General features: G+C 41.1%; 5 protein-coding genes and 1 non-coding gene across 9 annotated transcripts in view; 4 read left to right on the top strand and 2 right to left on the bottom strand.

Moving 5' to 3' along the window:
* Window positions 1–119: 119 nt before the first annotated feature.
* LOC144462733 (uncharacterized) lies at window positions 120–2,269 on the bottom strand. The gene has a single exon (XM_078166996.1). It carries the CDS (start codon window positions 2,091–2,093, stop codon window positions 792–794), a length of 1,302 nt encoding a protein of 433 aa, XP_078023122.1. The 5' UTR covers window positions 2,094–2,269; the 3' UTR covers window positions 120–791.
* A 15-nt stretch (window positions 2,270–2,284) lies between these two features.
* On the top strand, window positions 2,285–4,944 carry rplp0 (ribosomal protein, large, P0). 2 transcript variants are annotated; one of them, XM_033627682.2, is made up of 8 exons: window positions 2,285–2,429; window positions 2,729–2,836; window positions 2,952–3,127; window positions 3,374–3,461; window positions 3,848–3,994; window positions 4,139–4,324; window positions 4,449–4,589; window positions 4,728–4,944. In XM_033627682.2, exons 2-8 carry the CDS (start codon window positions 2,783–2,785, stop codon window positions 4,884–4,886), a joined length of 951 nt encoding a protein of 316 aa, XP_033483573.1. In that variant the 5' UTR covers window positions 2,285–2,429; window positions 2,729–2,782; the 3' UTR covers window positions 4,887–4,944. The 2 variants fall into 2 exon arrangements, with proteins under 2 accessions (XP_033483573.1, XP_078023127.1); XM_078167001.1 differs by lacking the exon at window positions 2,285–2,429 and having other exon boundaries at window positions 2,729–2,856.
* Window positions 3,608–3,737, top strand: LOC117257581 (small nucleolar RNA SNORA63). Its single transcript, XR_004501717.1, has one exon. It is a non-coding gene; the product is annotated as a small nucleolar RNA SNORA63 (small nucleolar RNA).
* A 751-nt stretch (window positions 4,945–5,695) lies between the features above and the next one.
* LOC117256368 (golgin subfamily A member 7) lies at window positions 5,696–8,469 on the top strand. Of its 2 annotated transcripts, XM_033625742.2 has the most exons (6): window positions 5,696–5,832; window positions 6,340–6,462; window positions 6,550–6,702; window positions 6,789–6,890; window positions 7,219–7,277; window positions 7,613–8,469. In XM_033625742.2, the coding sequence occupies exons 1-5, from the start codon at window positions 5,824–5,826 to the stop codon at window positions 7,264–7,266; spliced, it is 435 nt and encodes a 144-aa protein (XP_033481633.1). In that variant the 5' UTR covers window positions 5,696–5,823; the 3' UTR covers window positions 7,267–7,277; window positions 7,613–8,469. The 2 variants fall into 2 exon arrangements, with proteins under 2 accessions (XP_033481633.1, XP_078023132.1); XM_078167006.1 differs by having other exon boundaries at window positions 7,219–8,469.
* A 4,874-nt stretch (window positions 8,470–13,343) lies between these two features.
* Window positions 13,344–21,039, top strand: r3hcc1 (R3H domain and coiled-coil containing 1). 2 transcript variants are annotated; one of them, XM_033626808.2, is made up of 10 exons: window positions 13,344–13,531; window positions 13,868–13,999; window positions 14,379–14,478; window positions 15,537–15,674; window positions 15,913–16,402; window positions 16,601–16,776; window positions 17,027–17,097; window positions 17,190–17,285; window positions 17,442–17,582; window positions 20,327–21,039. In XM_033626808.2, the coding sequence occupies exons 3-9, from the start codon at window positions 14,471–14,473 to the stop codon at window positions 17,549–17,551; spliced, it is 1,089 nt and encodes a 362-aa protein (XP_033482699.2). In that variant the 5' UTR covers window positions 13,344–13,531; window positions 13,868–13,999; window positions 14,379–14,470; the 3' UTR covers window positions 17,552–17,582; window positions 20,327–21,039. The 2 variants fall into 2 exon arrangements, with proteins under 2 accessions (XP_033482699.2, XP_078023126.1); XM_078167000.1 differs by having other exon boundaries at window positions 13,349–13,506.
* loxl2a (lysyl oxidase-like 2a) overlaps window positions 17,844–22,351 on the bottom strand; it is a 34,178-nt gene continuing 29,670 nt past the window's right edge. The window contains exons 12-14 of the mRNA XM_033626807.2: window positions 22,184–22,320; window positions 21,599–21,710; window positions 17,844–19,987 (exon numbers count right to left, since the gene is read on the bottom strand). Coding sequence (XP_033482698.2) covers window positions 19,917–19,987; window positions 21,599–21,710; window positions 22,184–22,320 — 320 coding nt within the window. The 3' untranslated portion in view covers window positions 17,844–19,916. The remainder of the gene's footprint in view (window positions 19,988–21,598; window positions 21,711–22,183; window positions 22,321–22,351) is intronic.

The raw sequence follows: 22,351 nt of genomic DNA on the forward strand, positions 1-22,351 counted from the left end.
TGTAATAACATATTTAAGGTAACAATGCATGATTGATTTACATAAAAACTGTCATTTTATGGGTGAAGTATTCCTTTAAGCATACAGGAATTTCCAAAAAAATATTAAAACACAGTATGTGTAATAAAATCAGTGCTTATTTATTTTTTTTAAATTGTAAAATTTTAGAAAATAGTTTACAAACATTGATTTTAGTTCTCAGTGAAATGAACATGTTACCAAAGCATGATGCATAAGAACAGAAATGCCAGCCCTGCACAAGCAGTCAGTCTGGCAAAGAGGTACAAAATCAGAAATGTCTGTCAAAACATGTTATAAGGTGTGCTTTGCATGACAGTTGAATTACAGAGCATTTGTACTGATTCTCAATTTTTTGGTTTATGACTCCTTACAATAAAGGGATGCTCACCTTAAGTGAGAGAAAAGATACCATCATTTTGTGTTGAGGAAACATGTTATTTCTTAGTTCCTGACTTTTTAATTATCTCATGACCCCTAACATTTGTTTTGTAACCCCTTGATAGGGGTAGAACCCCAGCTTGGGAGCCACTGATTTAGTTGAACAGTGGGGAGTAGGTCAAGGCACTACAGATGCCTCAGTCAAGCAAATGGACTAATGCTCAGTGAGCACCATGTGAATTTTAAGTTTGTAGATACATTTGAAATAAATGCATGTTCAAAAAATTATTCTGAAGGTCAAAACCCCAGACATTAATTTGATCCCAGCAGGTTTTTCACTGGTCAAACAGCAATATGACAACAATGCAACTGGCCTGCGAAAACACAGCAATTCAATTCATGTGACAAGCACAAGACATCACATCAATCCTGCGAGGAGAGGTTGTGACCTGAAGTCTGTGCTGTGTGAGAGCCTGGAGCTTGCCAGTGAGCTCAGACAGGTGTGGTCGTCTGTCCAGAATCTCCAAGTATTCCAGGTCCCGCAGCTGGTGAAGGTGTAAGAAATCGCTCTCTGGTACATGTTCATGGCGAAGTTTGAGACTTCTGAGCTTTGGAAAAAGTTGTGGGATTTGAGCTGTGTGAGCTCCCAAATGTGATGGCCAGGGGTCTATGTGAAGGTGCAGGAGATCTGGTACCTGCACTGCTACGGCTGCCATGTCCTCTGAGGACAGTCCTGCAACACACAGTGTGAGACTGGTCACTGTGGCTGGAATGGCGGTGACATAACTCCCAACAGACGGGCCCTTAAAGATGGCCAGGGTTGACAGTTGAGGGAGGTCACTCAGCCATGTTTTCAGGTGAGGGTCATAAGATGGTGACAGTCCTTCGCGTGAATATCTGTAAAAAACAGCAAGACTCTTCAGCTCAGGCATCAGCCTCATTGCATCTCCCGGTAATGAACGTTCCATGCAGTCGATCAGTTCCAAACTGGACAAGACTGCAGCAGCAGCAGCAACTCCTCCTAACTTGGGACATCGGTTAGGTCGGTAAAGTCTGTGACAGGCGCACATTCTCTGCAACATGGACAATGAGAGATGCTTCAGCTTAGGCAGGCAGGTGAGTATGGAGTGAACCATCCAAATTGTTTCTTCAGAGATTCTTATCCCATGACAGACCAGAGATGTAAGGTTTTTAAATTGGGAGATGACAGCGATGAAGCTGTCCATTGCTGTGGTGGGAAACCTAACATCACACATGCTGAGGTGAGTCAGCTGCTGGGGTTGGTTCACTGTGGAAGCATCCAGCAAAAGAGAAGTGGGACTGTTTCTAATAGCCAGACGCTTCAGATTTGGGAAGTCCTTCAAGCAGTCGAGGCTCGCTTGGGAGCTTTGGTCCATCACTACTGTGCTGAGAGCAGGAAGGCACAGAGCAAGCTGTTTCCAGTCTTTGGCGCTGGTGCTCCTCACCACCACACTGCTGACTTTCCTGCGGCGAAGAGTGGCCCAGAACTGACTGTTGTAAGAGCCTTTGGGGAAACACAGGACTACTGACCAGTCTTTCCAAAGAGATCCGTGGTCGACAAGTTTTTTGAAGTACTTGCAGGATGCCCGGATGCTAAACTTGTCTGCAACTGACAGATACCCGAAAACGTGGTTCCAGACCTCTGACGGAAGCTGTAGAGCCGGCTCTGCCATCGTTTTGCTCTGCTGTGTTAGCTAGCTGGCTAACAGGCTATATCAGTACGAGCTGCCGTAAACATTAGCCATGACTGAAAGGCAGAAACGTTATTATTTAGACCACACTTGTTGTTACAAATTGTTACCGGATTTCCTCAGTGAACTGTTACTGTTGGTTGTAGTGTTGGACTTCCTTACAGCGAGAGCTTGGCAACAGAAATGATTGACAAGCAGCCATCCAATAGCTGTGTAGCTGCCGCCCAAACTCTCTAGTGATTGGTCACTTGCTCGGCATATATATCCTTCACGCGCCCTTCCTCTTCCTCTTCCTTTCACGCGACCCTATCGTGAACGGTAAGGATTTTCTCTTGCCCTCTCTGAATACCATTCAAAAAGGGAATATTTCGTCAAATTATACCAATCTGAGTTTTGGGATTTACGAAACAAACACTTAAAGCACCTTGATATGTTTTGTGTCCTGTCTGTTATATTGCGGCGGCTAGACGTAAGCTAGCGCGGCCTGTTAGCTTGCTAATAGCGGGCTAACGTTACGTTAGCTGTCGACCACATGTGAAAGGATACTACGCAGACTATGGTTTGTGTGTTTGTTTTTTTTAAGTACATCCATTAATGTTTTAATTCTTTTGGTGCAGGTACTACCTTGTCTTTAAACCAGCTGTTAAGCGGTCCTTGGAAGCACTGCAAAGATGCCCAGGGAAGACAGGGCCACGTGGAAGTCCAACTATTTTATGAAAATCATCGTAAGTAGGACTTGGCTTACGTAAGTTTATATTAGCAGACTATCTAATCTGTTTATATACGTTTCATAGCTGTAAACATTTAAGTGTTTATAATTCATATTTATTCTATTTATAGCAACTCCTGGATGACTTTCCAAAATGCTTCATCGTGGGTGCAGACAATGTGGGCTCCAAGCAGATGCAGACCATCCGTCTGTCTCTGCGTGGCAAGGCTGTGGTGCTGATGGGTAAAAACACCATGATGCGCAAAGCCATTCGTGGCCACCTGGAGAACAATCCTGCCCTGGAGAAGTGAGTTTAATGTGGCCTCTACGTTTGCTGTCTTCAGTTGTCATGTAGCAGGATAAGTTACAATGCAGCTTGTGTGGTACTGCTTTGTCGTTCCCCCTGCAAACAATAACCTGTTTCCAGCTATCCCTGTCTGTCTACTTCCCCCGACAACCAGGGACGCAAGGTTTCAGACACTTTACAACTTTTCCTCTTTGTAGAAATGACCACCTGCTGACATATCTGACAGGTGGTTTTGTGATTTGATAGGCTCCTGCCTCACATTAAAGGAAATGTGGGCTTTGTCTTCACCAAGGAGGATCTGGCTGAGGTCAGGGACATGCTGCTGGCCAACAAGGTATGAGTGAAACCTTAAACATTTTACTCAAACATCAGTGCTAGCAAATGACTCTTGAAGGTAAAGTCAAGTGCAGCTGTAGTCAGGAACACTATAGGAGGAATTTAGTTTTGTACATGTAACCAGTATTCATAGACCCTGTTGAGATGCAGGATAAGTTACAGTGCAGCTTGTGCAGTGCTGCTTTGTCGTTCCCCCTGCAAACAGCATCCTGTTTCCTCGCTATACCTGTCAGTCAGCATCCCTTGGCTGCCAGGCACGTAAGGTTTCAGACATTGATTCAAAAACTGAATCAAAACTCTCCTTAACTGTTTAAACCTGCCCTCTAGACTCAAATGGAGCTCTTGCAAAGTATTATACTAAACTAACACTCTCTAATAACCCAGGTGCCTGCAGCTGCCCGTGCTGGAGCCATTGCCCCTTGCGATGTGACTGTGCCAGCCCAGAACACTGGTCTGGGTCCTGAGAAGACCTCTTTCTTCCAGGCTCTGGGTATCACCACCAAGATCTCTAGGGGAACCATTGAAATCTTGGTGAGTTTGAAAACTGTTATACTGGGGTGTGGGGTTTCACTGTCTAATTGACAATCAGTTTGGGGTGCCCCATGCTGGATAGCTATGAAACCAATGTACATCAAATTGTTTGCACAAGTAACTAACTAGCATTTCTGTCCCCAGAGTGACGTCGGTCTGATCAAAACTGGCGATAAGGTTGGTGCCAGCGAGGCCACACTGCTTAACATGCTGAACATCTCACCCTTCTCCTACGGACTCATCATCCAGCAAGTGTATGATAATGGCAGTGTTTACAGTCCTGAGGTGCTCGACATCACAGAGGCTGCTCTGCAAGCCAGATTCCTGGAGGTGAGATGCTGTTTGTGTGAAGAAGGCAGTCCTTACAACTAAATTGAGATCACTGGGAGTCATGTTTGTTTGAAATATCCATACACGCAATTTGATCACTATATAAAACTTGTGATTTATTTAGGGTGTGAGGAACATCGCTAGCGTGTGTCTGGAGATTGGCTACCCCACATTGGCCTCTGTCCCCCACTCCATCATCAATGGCTACAAGAGAGTCCTGGCTGTAGCTGTGGAGACTGACTACTCCTTCCCCCTGGCAGACAAGGTATGCACATTAAATCAGTACTTGTCACATTAGTTTACATGCAGGACAGGCCTAAGTGTTTAATCATTTAATCTGTTTGCATGACAAGGAAACGACTAGGTATAAATGGAATGCTAACTTTGTACTTTTGTCTTGCAGGTCAAGGAATTCCTGGCTGATCCATCTGCTTTTGCTGCTGCCGCAGCACCTGTAGCTGCTGCTGAGACTGCTGCTGCGCCAGCTGCTAAGGAGGAGGTTAAGGAGGAGTCTGAGGAATCGGATGACGATATTGGCTTCGGTCTGTTCGATGGCGACTAAACGACCAATAAACTAACAGTTGAATAAAACCATGATTCAATAAAGTTCCTCATCTCCACCTGCCTTATCTTTTTTTTTTTTTTTTTTTCCCCATGAATTGGAAGGCTGTATGGTTAAACTACCATTGTGTGCTATACCTCCTTTATGGTCATAACTGATGCACATTGGATGGAGACTATAAAGGAGTGAAGTAGTTCTGATTTGTAGAGGGTTAAATATGTAAGGATGCTCTAAACGGGATCCAAAGTTAAGAGAATCTTCACTTTTTGATACAGTCCACCATGGGAAGTAGTGTTGGGTATTGTACACGTAAACATTGTCTTAATGGGAAAATGTGTGACGAAGCCCGAGACTTCCGTTTGGGCGTGTCATACTTCAAAATAAAAGTGAATCTAAAGGTATGACTTAACTACAAAGTGGAGGCATTTTTCTACAGCAACTGAGCAAAGCCAAATACAGAACTAGAAAATAAAGGGAAGTACTGTCAGCAGTCTACCAAAAGTGAATAAGTGAGACAGGTCGTTTTGGTTTAAAGATTAAGGAGTACTAATTTTGACTGGCATTGAGCTGTCATTTATACTACCCTGTTTAGTTACATAGTCAATAAGAAACTTATCTGTGGCCGGGCTGAGCGACTGCCATTATTTGTCACTGAGTTTACGAAATGGCTTTAAATGTTGGTGGCTCATCAAAATGTTTAGGTAGAATTACATGGTATCCTTAAACCACGTGTAGTTTCAAACTATTCAAGTGAGGGCACCTGTTGTAAAGACAAAGAAACATATTTAATAGAAACATAATGTATTATTACACTTAAACCATCGCTGCCTTTGTGCAAAAGCCAATTTTATTCTGAAAATAATGGACCGGAAGTCGTACTGGGCTTGTGCAATTAGCTAAGATCGGATGCGCCGCAGCCTCCGGGGAGTCGTCCACCATGGCTGAGGTAAGATTTGGGGGGGGTTATTCATATTAAAGACTGACATGTAATTTATTACGTAGTTGTTTAACAAGTTAAGGATGATTTATTGATTTGGATAATGATAAAGGCTAAAATTGCCATACTTCCCAGCGGCGTTGATGGGTCAGCAAACGTAAGCTAACGTGATATTAGCTAGCTAACGTTACCCCCATAACATAAGCGATTCGTAGATTTAATATCTTATTCTATTAAGTTACACATCGTAGTATTGTTTCATAATTTCCAGCATCACACAGGTAATGTTAGTATTGTCACCGGTTTAGTGATATAAACACAGACATTAGCTGTTATGTAGCTGTTAGCTTGATAATAATGTTAGCCTGTGTAGCGAAGTCTCGGTCAGATATTAGTATGAGAGTCTTGTTTTTTCTCAGAGTTTTCAGAGTAGCTAGCTTCAGAGTAGGTGCTATTGTTCCAACCCTTCAGATACCTATTCTTCACGAACGACATACATTTTGATTCTCTGTCCAGACCCACAGCTTACAGGACCTCCAGCAGCCAGCTGTCTCCTCCAAGGTGTTTGTCCAGAGAGACTACAGCTCAGGAACCATCTCCAAGTTTCAGACCAAGTTCCCCCCTGAACTTGAGTCAAGGGTATGTCCAGGATTTACATGTATGAATATGTGTTGAATGAATGTTAATAGATTGTGTATAATATCTAAACTGCTTGTGTGGTTTCAGCTTGATAAGCAGCAGTTTGAGGAAACCATCCAGACTCTGAACAACCTGTATGCAGAGGCAGAGAAACTAGGAGGGAAGTCTTATTTGGAGGGCTGCCTGGCGTGTCTAACTGCCTATACAATATTCCTCTGTATGGAGACGCACTATGAAAAGGTAATATTTTCGTCTCTGGTGGGTTTGACAGGTTTAGATGTTGATGTATATCTTAAATCTGTGCGCTGCTGTTTCTCTGTGTTTAGGTGTTAAAGAAGATTGCGAGGTACATTAAGGACCAGAATGAGAAGATATATGCTCCCAGGGGGTTGCTGTTGACTGACCCCATAGAGAGAGGCCTCAGAGTTGTATCCTTCACCTGAACAGCTGGGTAGAAAACTACTGAAGTTATACTGATTAACATTAGACTTACTGGTAGGTTTTGGCGATGTTGCCTGTCTCATCTATAAATATTTCCATCTACACCTGGCCAGGTTATTCTTTGATGTGCACCTAATTTTACACACCTTTTCTAAACCAACTAGTGCTTCTCAGGCTTAAAAATACGATCCTTTGCTCTAGAAGTTAGTACATTAAACATAGATGGTTGTTTATGCTAAGGAAAGAACACTTATTGTTATTTATATGAAACGATGTGCATGTAGCATTGTGTATTTTCCCTAACTTGTCTTCTAGGTTGAAATTACCATCTTTGAAGACAGAAGTATTGGATCTGGAAGATAAAGAACCTTGGGGTATGAAGTCCTTCTGATGTCATTGAAACAAAGAGTCATGTCCACTGGAAAGAAAATTAGGATCCCCAATTTGACGTTTTTGCCTTTAACTTAAGATAACTTAAGGGTTTTCCCAAAACATCAGCTATAGGGCTTGTTTTTTTAGTTGCAGTCAAACTGAACTGACCACTTTTAATTTCATTATTTTATAACAAGTGATCAATTAGCTGGACATTTACTACCATCTAACCAAAACATGAAATAAACCCAAACCTTGAAATCTCCCTTTTCTATACCATTTAGCTATTCTTAATCCCTAACAGAATATTCTTTTTTCTTTCTGCCTCTTCGTAAAGGCCGATGGCTCTGACCAGATACTCTCCATCTGTCTGGCAGCACATATAAACAGGTTTGCTACACCTGAATGGATGTATATAATTTTGATCTGATCGGTTTCTCTGTTATTTATAAGTATTCTACTGTCTGCCTATGTCTGTATGTTTGTAAACGTGTTTTCATGGTTTTTTTTATACATACGATGATGTACAAATCACATCCTAGTTGATCCAGACCAGTCTTTATGAAGAGTGCCATTGTGTTATATGCAACTTTTTGATCATGGTAAAAATAAGTGATTTGACTTGTGTGTTTTTGCAAATGATATAAAGTCAAAAATGTCTAATCACTGAGAACTATTATAGGAAATAGGTAGGGATGAAGTTATTGGCACAGTCTGTAAACAGTAATCTGGTATGGGCAGTGCTCCAGAGTATTGACATGGTGGTTATAGCCTTTGTTGAGGCAATTGTTTTCTTATCTGTGCATGACTCTGACTTTTTGTGGAGGGGTTCATTTCATGTGAAACATGCACATTGGAAGTTCTGCACTGTATTTTTTTCTGTGACTGAAGATGGAGCATGTTTACTGTTAATTAATCCATCACAAAGTAACAGCCTGACCCAGTAGATTTTGAGAAATGTCCATCTCTGTCTCTTTCCTAATCATGCTCCATCACATGTTTCTCATAAGATCCACACAACAACAATGTGATTGTGTGAATGTTAGCTCCTTTTTCAGCATCACCAAACACCACAGAAACCTTAAACACCCTCAACTCCACAGATGATTGCTATTGTTGGTGTTTGATACAACTGTTGTACTTTTCTTACAAATATTGTTCTGTTTTATCTCAATAAATGTCATTTTCCTGAAATATGTATAGCTGTTGGTGTTTGACTTTAGTTCTAAAACTGGTATTTGATTTGAATAAGTATTACCACATAGATTCTAATTGTGTTTTTTGCTTGGTTAAGCTTGTATTTTAGACAATATATGGATTCACTAGATGACTAGTGAAGTTTTAAATAAAAATGCAACTAGTACTACTAGTGCTACGAGTACTACTAGTGGCAATTTTGAAAACCTTTACTAATAGTACTAGTACTACTAGTAGTCAACAAAATGTTAATAAGGAGGCAGATACGGGGGCATACAAGGAGCCTATTTCAAAATAATTGCTCTTCTTCACCGCTGAAATGTGTTTCTTGGGGCTGTCAGCGTGTTATCTTCATCCCTCTGTGATGCCAGTTCCCGTCTTGCTACATCAAGCGCATTCCAAACGCAATCAATAACATTATTAAAGCCACTTCCTGTGGCAGCTTCATGTGAAGTATAGCTCATGTCACCAGAAGTGCCGGCGGCCATTAACGTTATGTCAAGATGTTTGCTGTCACCCTCTGGTTATACTAGTTATACTATAGCTGTGTGGCCAGTGTGCAATGTGGTAAACAAAAGACAACCAATGCACTCCACTTTTGGCAGCAAGACTTACCTGCATCAAAATTCATATCATCATTTAGTTTTGGCTTCATTTAACATCAGCCCATACATATTAAATATTATTAATTGCAGTCTGTCATCTTTAAATGCCATTTATTTGGTGTGTCAAATTCATAATAAGGCAGGATAATCCCTTGGACCACAAATACTGCAAAGTACGGCTGCAACTAGCGATTATTTTCATTGTCGACTAATCTGTCTATTATTTCTTCCATTAGTCGACTAATCATTTTATCGAAAAATGTGTTAAAATGTTGAAACATGTCGGTCTGTCTCTCCCAAACCCCAAAATTATGTCATCTAATGTCTTGTTTCATACTCAAGCCAAAGGGTTTTAGTTCACAAACTGATTAGTCCGCTACTAAAATAGTCGATTAGTCACCAGTTAGTCGACTAATCGTTGCAGTCCTACTGCAAAGTCACATGATTTTATCTAATCCCATTTATCGTACACATGTACTGAGCAGGACTTGCCCTGATTCATTTTGTCAAGCCTCACCCTAAACATCCACAAACCAATGTTTATCACGATGTAGCCTGAGTGCGTATAGCTCAGATATTGACAGATGGCGTCCATTTAGAGTCCGGTTCTGCTTGAGGTTTCTTCCCGTTAAAAGGGAGTTTTTCCTTGCTGCTGTCACCAAGTGCTGCTCATGGAGGAATGTTGGGTCTCCGTAGATTCAAGAGTTCGGTCTAGACCTACTCTATGTGAAAAGTGCCCTGAGATAACTTCTGTTACGATTTGGCACTACATAAATAAATTGAATTGAAATTGTGCTCCAAACATAACAAATACAGCAAAGTATGTTGTTCACAGCCTATAAAGACACAATAAGGCTTTGAATCTAAGTCAATGGCAAGCAAAACACAATAAATTATTGAGTCAGTATATTGACAGTTTTTTCTTTAATCATTTTCCAGGGATCCCAAGTCATGATTTGCCAAGAGCAGTCTCACACAGAAGTTACGTAGCACTTTCTTGGACTCTGCCAGAGTTTAATAATTACATCTGCCAAAGCTTTCCCACGATTAGCCTAAATGTAATTGGATTTCATCTTGCAAGAGCTGATAGGTCCAAGGTTCTGACTAAAATTCAGGCAAATACACTGAAGGAGCTGAAGACAGCTGCTGGCAGAAGCAGGATTTATATTATTCCCCAGACTGATATTACACTGCCATTAGAGGTGAGTTTTTGTTGTTGTTTTGGGCCAACACTCCTATTGAATATGCGTACATTGATATCAATTACTAATCAGGCACTTTGTTTTGTCCATCAAGACCTCAGGGCCTGAAAGGACTCATACCTTACCAGAAAATCTCCACCAGCTGGACCTGAGACAGTTTTACAGTCTCTAACTGCCTTTCCATCAGCCTCACACACTGCCGTCACACCTGCAGCCTCGCACAGTGTCATCACACCTGCAGCCTCGCACACTGCCGTCACACCTGCAGCCTCGCACAGTGTCATCACACCTGCAGCCTCGCACACTGCCGTCACACCTGCAGCCTCGCACACTGCTGTCACACCTGCAGCCTCGCACACTGCCGTCACACATGCAGCCTCACACACTGCCGTCACACATGCAGCCTCACACACTGCTGTCACACCTGCAGCCTCGCACACTGCCGTCACACCCGCAGCCTCACACACTGCTGTCACACTTGCAGCTTCACCTGCTGACTTCAAACCTGCAGTCTCACCCACCCACTGCCATCACACCAGTTACCAGTCCCCTCCCGTTAACGCCATGTCCCTCTCTTCAACTATGGACACTGACGGAGGCTCACCAAGGACAGACTTTAACCCACCACTCGTAAGTTATGAAAAACAATAATACATTCTGTATGTACTTTTGATAATTCAGACTGAAGTAAATAAAAATATTAATGTTTAATAATCGTAGTTAAAAAGTTATCCTTTCCATTTTCAAAGCTAACCTCAGTAAAAGAGTAGTTGGATGTTAATGGTAAGTCTTGTTAATCAACAGGAGGCAAGTTTGGATCCTGCAGAGTGGCTGAATGCTGGGAACCCAGAGGTAAAACTTTACATGACGATAGTAGTATTAAGTATGTTTTGACATACAATGTATTGAGACATTATCATTTCATGCAACATTTGTACTTTCAAGGTCTTGTACAGAACATCACGTGTGGAACCATTAAACAGGTATTTTAAATGTTCAAAAACAGGAAACATATGACACTGCATTTTATACTGTCTCAATAACACTCTCAATACTCATCTATTAAACAGATTTTAGAGAGAATAATATCAGAATACACCAGTGGTTTAAAAAGAGTTTGAAATTAGTTTTTGAAAGGCCCGAGTACGTAAAACTGGCAGTTAAAAAGAAGGAAATCTGATTTTTTTTAGGAGTCCTGTCAGTGACTTTGTCATTGATGATTCTGAGGATGAGGATGGGGACGAGGACGACATTATCGCAGTTACTTTTGAAATTGACAGTCCTCCATCGGTAGGTTTTATTTTATTTTATTTTTTTTTCACTACAGAAAACTGGGAGAACATTTTGTTCAAGACTTGTTAATGACTATGCATTGCACATAATGCATATTGCCACTTTTTAAACAAATTTACAAGATCACCTGTCCGCAAAGTGGCCAACCCTTTTTGCTAGTCATTTCTGATATACGTCATATGTTTTACATATTTTAGGAAGAAAAGGATCTTGCCATCATTTTGAGCACTTTTCAAGAGCATCGCCTTTCTGAGGGCCTGGTATCCACCATTTGTATCAGGAGGAAAAAGCTTCTGGAGAGCGCCATTAAAGCAATCTCCAGGGCCACGTTCTGTTGGACCCATTCACCACATTGAGTTTGTAGGAGAAGAAGCAGATGATATGGGGGGGACCACAGCGAGAGTTTTTCAGGTCTGAATACCTCAAGTAATTTATTAAATGTTTTATAACAAATACGTTCATGTTTTCAGGTGAACTGTAATACAAACTGTTGTATTTCTCTTTTCTGTTTATTCTAGACTCTTGATGATAGAGGTACAGACCTCTCTTGGCATTTTCGAGGGAAAGGCTGGCCAGGTCTTCCTTAGTTATGACCAAGCAGCATTAGACCAGCGTAAATATTTCAACCTTATCACTTGGTCGATTGCACATGGAGGTCCATGTATCAAAGCCTTGGATCCCAGCCTCTTCCAGCTGATGTGTGGCCAGGAGCCGCCACTGGTGCAGTTTGACTGGCACGTGCTGCCTGACCCACATGTGCAAAGCAAAGTCAACACGGTGCTTAATAATTTCCATGTTAATATTTATTTGGATTTTGAACAAACAAATTTGTTAAACTTGTGATCAAATTTGACAAAAGCATTAAAGAGCATTTCATTGTACTAAATCTGCGCAGGAGAAATACAGTAATTGCTCAGTCTGGGACTCCTACAGCTACATTGTCGTCACTCAGATTTCTCCCTTAATAATGTTATTGATTGCGTTTGGAATGCGCTTGATGTAGCAAGACGGGAACTGGCATCACAGAGGGATGAAGATAACATGCTGACAGCCACAAGAAACACATCTCAGCGGCGAAGAAGAGTAATTATTTTGAAATAGGCTCCTTGTATGTCCCCATATCCGCCTCCATATTTTGTTGTCTATTAGTACTACTAGTACTACTAGTAAAGGTTTCATAATTGCCACAAGTGGTACTAGTCGCATTCTTATAAGAACCTCAACTTGTACTACTAGTGGTACAGGTAGTACTAGTGCCATTTTAGAAACTTTACTAGCAACATTTAAAAAAGATTGACATTTCTAAGAACAATGCTTTTATTTTGAAGAAACCAAACCGGATATGTTGCTGCTTTTAGAAGGGACGCCAAAAGAAGAAAACATCTGGCAAGACCAACAACTAGATCAACTCAAGAGGAAGACATTATCTCTAGGATGAGATTTGGGCATACTGGTTTAGGCAGTACTTTACTTATTACTTATTACAGTACTGCTGAGTACTGTAGAGCATGTTATTGAATACTGCTCCAAATCTGACCAGGAGAGACAGCAACTGATTCAGGAGCTGGAGTCAGAAAGTGTGCCTTTAAACATAAAGACTATCCTCCAGAAAAATTCAGGCGAGGTTTGCTTCAGGTTTTTGTTTTATTACTTGAGTAGAACTGGTCTGATCAGAAGAATTTAGATTTTTTTTTTCTCGTGAATATTAATTTATCCAGACGCAGACTCCATTTCGGTAGGTGGCGGTAATGCTTCCATGCGTTGTTTGCCAACCGCCATAAAACTAGAAAAAGAAGAAGAAGAAGAAGAAGAAGAAGAAGAAGAAAACATCTGCTTCCGGAAGCTAAATAATGGAAGCTAACTACTGAACTACCGCTGGCTGGGACTTCAACTGTTGTCACCTGTGCCACAGCACCTAACTAAAACAAGTCCAGGTCAGAAAACTCTTAAATCGTTACGGTAAGCCCGCCTGAATATCTACAAGCTTTAGCTAACCCCAGGTAGCATGACGGTTAACGTACGTCAGGTGCGTAAACGTTAAACAAAGTCAGTTAGCCTTATTTTGAGTTGTTAAGTTGTGGATTAGGACATAAACCCACAGCAACAGGCTAGATTTACGCACCAATAACACACATTAATGTAGATATTGTTACTTTGGCTAACCAAGGTTGCTAGCTAACGCCACTGGCCACAGTGAAATTTGGCCAGTGATTGATTTGTAACGTTACCGTTGCTGTCCGTTGACCGTTGCTAACGTTAACTGACTGTAAGTTAACTTCCCCACACTGTCCCCAGGACCCGTCCTTCTCTGTCCACCCTGGCGTTTCCCTGTGTCGATGGCATCTATCTCCCAAAACAAGAAAATCAATTCCTCCATTATGTCAAGGAAGAGCTGGAAACATACCAAGAGAAGAGCAACCGCAAGAGGTAAATTAAGAGAACACATAACCACATTAGCCAGATGAACACTGTGCTATAGCATCAGTCAGGTGTCCGTTTAAACTCAGTTACAGGGATTTACTGGTCACACAAAATGTGTTTTTATTCCTAAGAACCTATAATTTCTTTCTACGTCTCCCTGCCTTCTTTCTAAAGATGTGCAATCTTACTTTTGAACCTTGTGTGAAACAGCTGGCACAAAGACTGAAGATAAAAAATATTTACTTGTATTGGATTAAAGCACAGTGTGCCTCTGTGATTCTATAGGAAGACAGATGTTGTATTCAGTACTCATCACTATGTTGTTCAATGCTGTTCATTATGTCTTTAGTTTCTGATAATGACTTTAGTTGTTCTTTTATCTCAGACATGTTAGGATGTTACATACCTTGACATGTTTCGGCGTCACACCCACCACCAAGTGACACTTCTGAGGAAGGCGGAAGTTTCCACCGAAACATGTCAAGGTATGTAACATCCTAACATGTCTGAGATAAAAGAACAACTAAAGTCATCACTATGTAGTCTATGAAAAAGTAGGTCCAGATTCTAGGACTTTCCAACTGTTGATACCCCACAAGCAAATACTAAACTTAAAGACTGCCTTTCAGTGCTTTGAACCAGACATGGGCAGTATCAAGGTATTATGGAGTACTGGGGTGTTACAGAAATCCCTTAAGTGTGATTTTTAATACTGTCAAAAATACAGCTGTTGCTGTGAAACTGATACAGAGATGCTGTATTAGGGAGCTGTAGTGCATAAATGAGCCACCAGAGGTCAGTCTCTACCAGTGGGACAGGTAGCTGAGCTGAGAAAGATGGTGAGTGGTAGAGGTGGGGATAACATTATGAGACTAATGAAAAAAGGAGAAATGCCTCTGCCCCCGTTTGGGAGTATTGCCACATATGATTTTGTTCAACACAACCTCCCCGTTCAACTCACTCGTGTTAGTATTTGCAGCAGCAACAAGTGTCATTAGGTCCTCCTGAAAGAAGGGTGCCTGTTTCCTATGTATCCATTATTCTATGGGCCATAAGTAGGTTAATTGCACATTAAAAACACAGCATAGTAGGCGAGACAGTGACATACATGCTACAATACCATCATATATCGTATAACCTGGTGAAATGTCAGGAAGGAAGGAAAATAGATCCTGCCCAAGTGTACTTTGAACCATATAATCAAATGAACTACAACAGGCTTTAAAACCTGAACGTCTCATCCTGTTGGATGAATATGAACCTCTAATTCTGGACTTTTTAATGAGATGTCTTTTTATAGTGTACATGTATTTGTGTGTGACTTTCTGTATTTGTTGTTTGTCTTCTCACTCTACTTATTTCTTCTGCTGTTGCAAAAGAAATCCTGCTCTCATTGTATTTAAGCTTTATTTGGTCATGTGTTCTCATTGACATTAAATCTCCGATGCCAAATTTATAGTTGAAAATATATTTAAGAAAAGAAGTTGCTTATATGACCTTAACTGTCTTTCTCTGTTGTGATTCCCTCTGTGTCCTTGTCCAGTGTGCTCCTGTTCCCCACGCTACCCAGCAGGCTACGTTACCTGATCCACAGCACCACAGAGGACATACCAGAGCTCACCACCTTCTCAGTAGGGGAGAGCTGGTGTCGGAGGGTGGTGGTCTGCTATTCTGAGCTCAGGTAGTGAATGTAGACAAGATGATAGCTGTTACACGTGCAGTAAATATCTTACATTATTGCTTAGTTTGTGCACTTTGCCAGTGATGTCACAAAAAAGAAAGGTCTTGGTTTTTGTTATTGTTGCTGCTTGTTTTTCTAAATCCCGGGTCTCTCTTTTAGGTTTAATTGCTTTTCAGTTTAAGTAGAATAGATTTTTGTAGAACGAGTTAAATCATTTGTGGGGGGGGGTTTTCTGCAGGGCTGAGGTCGAGGAAGATGGTGACTGGGAGAGCAACAGCAGCTTGTGTGCAGAGCCCCTAAGAAGCAGGGAGGAGATGGACGGCCATGCCAGGCCTAAATCTTCAATCCCATCGCGAAGCCGAGGACCTAAGAGGCCGGACAAACCCCTTTACATGCCACGAGCTGCTCGGGAGAGACTGTGCTTACAAAACTCACAAGGAACCACAGGAGACCAAGAGTTGCCCAGTCCGGCCTCAAGTAGCTGTAGCTGCATCAGCAGCTCATCTGACTCTTGTTTATGCACCGAAACTACAGAAAAAACAAAGTCCTCATCCACACCCAGACAGGAATGTCTCCCCAGTGTAGCGGAGGGTGTCCTCAACCATGTTGCTGACAGTTCAGCACTCATCTGGGAACAGACTGTGTCCTCTCTGGCTGACATGGCTCTGGAGGAGGATGAGAAGGACAAGGAGGACACATGCACAGACACAGATGATGTAACTGAGGAGGTGAGCCTGCTTTTGGTTTTCTGTGAGTACTTAATGTCTTACTAATACACGTGTTACTAATATAATCATGTGTTATTGAGATATATTCCATTACTTGTGTTTTTTTGGATTAATATTCACATTACTTGAAGCTCTTTCATGTTGAGGCCACATCAGCACCATAAACAGTAACCAGTTATTTTGTGTTTGTCCTGTCAGATCAAGGAACATCTTAAAGAGACGGTGACCTTTTCCATTCAGCACGTCCACAATGACTACTCCATTTATGAGAATGTGTGTACCAGCCCAGATAAGTTTCCCCACGTGATTGAGATCTACAACTTCCCGGCTTTTTACAAAACAGACGATCTCCTGGATGCCTTCACAGAGTACAGGTGCGAGCAGAGTTTAGAGCTTAAACCTCTCTACAGATCTGTCAGTCTCCGTAGCTTTTCTGTTTTAGGTAACAAATCCTCTGAGTTTATTTGATCTTCAAACCGTGTAGATATTTTGTACACTTACTCCACAACAAAAAGTTTAAACTGAAGACTTTAAAACATCCCTAATGTCCAATCTAAGTAAATCAAGACCTCAAATTATTGATCCACCTCCCAAACTCCTAAAGTGCTCTCCTGTCTGTTGCAGTGATGGTGGACTAAAGATCGAGTGGGTGGACAACACACATGCCCTTGGGGTTTTCTCCAGTGAGACGGCAGGTATGTGTCCTCACTGCACAGTGAATGTGGTGCTGGGATTGAAGTTAAAAGATGACTAGAATTGTACTAACATATAGCAATGTCATGTGCAGCACTCCATGCCCTTTCCATCTGCCATCCAACACTGAAGGCGAGATCACTGGCTCAAGGGAGTAAAAGCGCCATAGGCAAGGCCATGAGACGGGCAGGTAGGCAATTCACAAAGCTTATTGGAGCCCTGTAGCTACGTGCTTGTTGTGTAGGAAATATGTTAAGCAATAACATCTGTATTTTGTTACTGTCTTGGAGCCCTTCTGTGTTATGTAGTATGGGAATCAGATGGTTGTTTCTGTGCTGCTTCCTAGAGTTTATCCAGCCAGTGAAGGAACGTCCTAGGACAGACTGTGCTGTAGCCAGACGGATGGTGACCAGAGCCCTGGGGCTGCAGGGACGAGGCAGAGTGCAGCGATACTGAAGGGAAGTGAAGACACTGCAGGCTAATACAGGTGAACAGAATAACACAAGTGACGAATGATGTTTCATCATGAAGGATTGTGGAGTTTGCTGAGGAGTTGTTGGAAATAGCCTTGCCATGGTAGTCTGTGTTGACAGTGTTACACAATGTTCAGGCATAGACCAATTACATTACTTCCCCACTGCCCCCATCGTCATAGGGTTTTATGTCTCTTCACTTTGATCAGAGGTTCCTTTTGAAAGCATTTCTATACACTCAAACACTGTAAAAAGATTCCTCATCTGAATCGAGATCTGCTTTCACCAATATTTATTTCAAAAATGTAATGTTTTTCCACATTCACCCTTGCATACAAAATACGACCAGTCAGACAGCAAGCAAGAGGTACTCTTTTAAAATGAGGATCCTTGAATTTGCTACATTAAAAAAACATATTCACACAACAATAAAGAGGCATTTTCACATACATTTGTGGCTTTTACAGTACATCCACAATGTTTTCAGTCCCTGATGGTAGTAATGTAACAAATCTCAGACATTGAGAAAGAAGCTGAGGGGATGCACACATCGTGAAGATGAAAATGCGTCTATGTGTCTAATAAACAAACAATTAATAAATAAAACATTTTCAGAGGCATAGTCAGATGTGTGGAACACAGAATACAAGAGGCAAAAAAGCACATTTCCTCTTAATTCTGACCATCTATGACTGGAAGTCTTTACAAATCATCAGAAACATTGCAGGAAACAAATCTAATCATCTGTTGTTGTAGGTTAATCTACTGTATTCAGCACCAGAGGGGCCCTAACAAAAAAATAAAATGAATAAGTCCAACTTTAGGTAGCCTACATTACAGTTTTGGTTACAACCTGTAATCCTTTGTAGAGAATTAAAAATAGTCTTTATAAAAACAACAAATCTTTGTTTCGTCAGTTGTGTTGTTGCTATAGATTGTGCTATATTGCTCTACAGTCATTATAATCATTTGCTGTATTTTTTCAGTTTCTAGTTAAAGCCTTTCACTGTCCAATACTGTGAAAGCAAACATGATTAAAGCAGCCCCCTTTTAATCCAACTGTTCTGGGGGGAAACATACAGTGCAAGACGCAGTTGTAGCACCAGGTTTAGCAGTAGACTATTTAACCCAATCTCGGAACCCATCGGCTATGGACCTGACTATGATTTAGCCTCTGGGGAAAATGGCCATTATTTCTGGGGTTCAAGTGTAGCCAGAGGATATCCAGAGAACAGATATTCGGGCCAAGACCTCCTCCTCTGTGCACCAGTTTACAGTTCGATCCCCAACTTGAGATGGGAGTATGGAGATAAAGTTGAGAGACAATGTCTTTGACTGGACTGTTTCACAAGTAGCCAGTTTAGTGAAGCTAATAAAAAGCTATATCATGGTCAAACAAAGCCAATTGGTTCTGAGATTGCACTTCGTCCAATGCGTTCTGCCTCTTTTTCTCTCTCAAGCAACCAATGCCTGCTCAAATGTCATTGGTCTATTCTATTCAGACTACAAACGGAAACCAGAACGCTTCCAATACCAAAATATTTTCCCCTTTCCTTCAGATTCTGCATTCATAAGCAGGTTTCTGTTTGACAATAATTTTCATCTATCCCAAGCAAACTCAACATGAGGGTGAATGTTTCATCTAATGGTCTTTGGTTTAAGGCTTCTTCAAACTCTTCAAACTTTGGCTTAGAAGACACCTGTTGGCACACTTAATTTAAGAACTTATTTGGCTACAACTCTCATTGACGTCTCTCCCAGTGAGCACCAGGTCAAAACCTACATTTCACTGACAATAGAGGCACTAATGCTACATTTCCACTGCATGGTACGGCATAGCTCAACTCAGCTCGCTCCTTTGGTTCTCCATCAGCAAAAATTGTGGATAGTACCTGGTGCTTGTATACCATTTTTAAATAGCCAAGCTACCATCAATAGCAACTGCAATTTTTTATTTGACTCAATCCAGATTTTTAAAAAATGGTAAGCTGCAAACTACTCTGTACAACTGACAAAAGTGTTTGGTTGCCAATGATAGCATTCAGTGAGTTGAAGATAATGTCACGGCACCTGGTACCAATAGTGAGTAAAGTTGAGTGGAACCATGCAGTGGAAATGAGGCATAAATAAGGACACTTTTGTACAGCTGAATGTGGGTTAATAGATTTCGTAAGCAAGCAGTTCATAATTTACCATTGAATTCATGTCCGTTGTACCTGTTGAGCCCTGAGCCCAAAAACATCCAGCAGAGCTTCAAGGAAGCAAAACCGTACAGCCCCCTCTAGTGGTTGTCAAATATCAATATATGCTTCCCTAATGTCCGTCCGTCTGTGTTGTCCGTCTTTGGTCTACCTGTGTGAAAGCTGGTTGGTCATTAATCCAGGGAACATTTCCTCTATTTCTGAACTCCGTGAGCCACCTGTAAAGTAAGATAGGGAAAGGATGACAGCATGAGCAATGCTATGTGCATGATACAGTACAAATGTTAAAGCTCCTTGTCTAATACACCTAAACTTTACATGGTACCAGCCAATAAAACTGCACCATTTGAACACACCTCTCTGATAGTAACAACCCCCCGATGTGATGAGAGGACCAGTAATGTCAGGACTTTTCATTTGAATTTATTGACAGTGGAGTGAAATGTTCTCAAAATCAGGTAAACTATTGTCTAAAAAGTCCTAACTTTTAGAAAAGGCAACATTTTGTGATATGCCTTTTTTAAAATATCAACTAACAGGCTTTCTATTTTTCACAGAAAGGGGCAGCAGAGGTCTGCCTCCATCCACTGGCCCTCTGTAGACGCTCCACAGTGGCTACAAACAGCTAGCTGATCATAAAGCGTGACTGCCGTCAAGCACTGTTTGCCTGTTTCACTGATTGGTTCAGCATGTCTGTGTGATGGAGAGCGTCACACATCAGCGACACCACCCTGCTGAAGTGTCCTGCTGACACTTGTTACATTGTGTACTGTAGTTACAGCCAGATTTTTATATAGAGTACACAAATCAACTGACAAATGTAATGTACATCAATTAACAGAATCCGATCTGTTAAAAAGATAACACTCAGTATTGTTTTCAAAAGCCAGCATCTCAAAGAAAAGAAACACACATGTAACAGCAGTGTCATGCTGGACCCAGAAATATATTTTCTAATGTTTTAGTTCATTTTAAAACTTTGTTGTTGAAAGATGTTCAGTTGTTTTTTAATATTTATTTGTTTCCTTTAAATAACGCAAAACTACCTTTTAGGATTGTTGCCTTTTGTGTTCATTCTTTCTCTCCACATGACAGAAAACCAGATGACTTCAACTAAAGTTTGAGCTTTGAAATCTTGGAAGGTTTGGCCTTTTTTACCTGTTACTGTACTGTCGTTTTGTCCCAATCTTACCTCTGTATAGGGTGTGTCCAAAAATGCCACTAAGAGAAAATTATATATTGTTTGTATATAGTAAAGATGTTGAATAATTTATTTTTTGTCATACTAAAATGGAAGGTTTTCCTGAAATTATCTCTTGTGCCTGATGTGGGAGTGACAGGACTTGTTCTATGGTATGTCTCTGTGCATTACCAGGTTGGATACCTGTAGAACTTCACTGAATCCCTTGATTCATTTCAGGGAAAAGGAGACTTGATTGCAGCATTCAATACTGCATAATTTAATGACAATATGAAAACTACACATGGTGTCTATTGATTTGTTGTATTAAAGTTTCAGTGATGTAAAATTTTGAGTAAACATACAGTACAGCTAAAACGAGTTAGGACAGTAACACTTTGTGCGTTGTTTGCTTTACATCAGCATGTTACATTTAAAATGAAAGAATAATAATATCTTAAAAATGTTAAAGCCCTGACTCTATCCTCTTTAACATATATATGTTTTCTTTATTTAAACATAAATTGTCTACAAATTGTCTATAACGCAGCATCATTTTTCACTGGACTTGACACATAACCAGTGTAATTAATATCACTGTAACCCTAATGCAGAGGAGATTATGATCCTTATAAGATAATGGTCTCACCTATATGACAGTTGTACGTCCACATCCGCTGTCCATCGTATCGGGCGCTGCACTTCATAATGTTGTTGGTGTAATCTGATTCTGCAACCTCATAGTTGGGGTTTATCACAACCTGTGAGAGCCAAAAACAATGAATGTTAAACATCTGATGGAAATATTCTCTTTCATCTATACATAGTCATTTTCTAAGTATTACTAAAAACTGAATAATACAGACTCAGTGAGTGGCAGTATGAGGGTGACAGGCTGTCTCAAAAAAAGAATAGGAGTTTGATTGCTGCAGCTGATTCAGAAAAATGATTTTCTAGTGGAGGATGTCACGTCTTTTCACAACCCAGAGATCTGAAATTTAGTTTCCGCAGCAACCAAAGTGTCCACCGGAAAGTTCAGTGTCCTTCAACAACCCCTCCTTGCCTGTTAAAGTCTGTATAAGAGCATGCTTTATAACATAAGCAGATGCAGAGACGTGGAAAGTCTCTGCATCTGTTTGGTCTATACGACCACACTGGCTGGAGATGAAACAATCTTTCCAGCAGCAGATGTGACGTATCTACTGTGGCTAGACTGACAGACCAAATGTTTTACCTGGAGGATGTAGTCGCCAGGTTTCACATCTGTGATGTCAATCCACTGACAGTCGATGTCGTGCCTGTAGGTATCCCAGCAGCCAACTGTGATGCCTTGTGCCCCAAAGTTTGCACATTCATACTTCTTCTGGATACCTGTCAGTATTCAGCCCAGTTTTAGTTTCGC

The sequence above is a fragment of the Epinephelus lanceolatus genome, chromosome 1, assembly GCF_041903045.1.
Source record: "Epinephelus lanceolatus isolate andai-2023 chromosome 1, ASM4190304v1, whole genome shotgun sequence".
Classification (NCBI taxonomy): domain Eukaryota; kingdom Metazoa; phylum Chordata; class Actinopteri; order Perciformes; family Serranidae; genus Epinephelus; species Epinephelus lanceolatus.

Bases quoted from the DNA above. Each gene is read 5' to 3' on its own strand.
- LOC117256368 (XM_078167006.1), top strand. The intron at 6,463-6,549 runs GTATGTCCAGGA...GTGTGGTTTCAG, and splicing joins CCCCTGAACTTGAGTCAAGG to CTTGATAAGCAGCAGTTTGA. The intron at 6,703-6,788 runs GTAATATTTTCG...CTCTGTGTTTAG, and splicing joins TGGAGACGCACTATGAAAAG to GTGTTAAAGAAGATTGCGAG.
- rplp0 (XM_033627682.2), top strand. From the start codon at position 2,783: ATGCCCAGGGAAGACAGGGCCACGTGGAAGTCCAACTATTTTATGAAA. The intron at 3,995-4,138 runs GTGAGTTTGAAA...TTCTGTCCCCAG, and splicing joins GGGGAACCATTGAAATCTTG to AGTGACGTCGGTCTGATCAA. The intron at 4,325-4,448 runs GTGAGATGCTGT...TGATTTATTTAG, and splicing joins TGCAAGCCAGATTCCTGGAG to GGTGTGAGGAACATCGCTAG.
- r3hcc1 (XM_033626808.2), top strand. The intron at 17,098-17,189 runs GTATGTGTCCTC...TGTCATGTGCAG, and splicing joins TTTCTCCAGTGAGACGGCAG to CACTCCATGCCCTTTCCATC. The intron at 17,286-17,441 runs GTAGGCAATTCA...GCTGCTTCCTAG, and splicing joins CAAGGCCATGAGACGGGCAG to AGTTTATCCAGCCAGTGAAG.
- LOC144462733 (XM_078166996.1), bottom strand. From the start codon at position 2,093: ATGGCAGAGCCGGCTCTACAGCTTCCGTCAGAGGTCTGGAACCACGTT.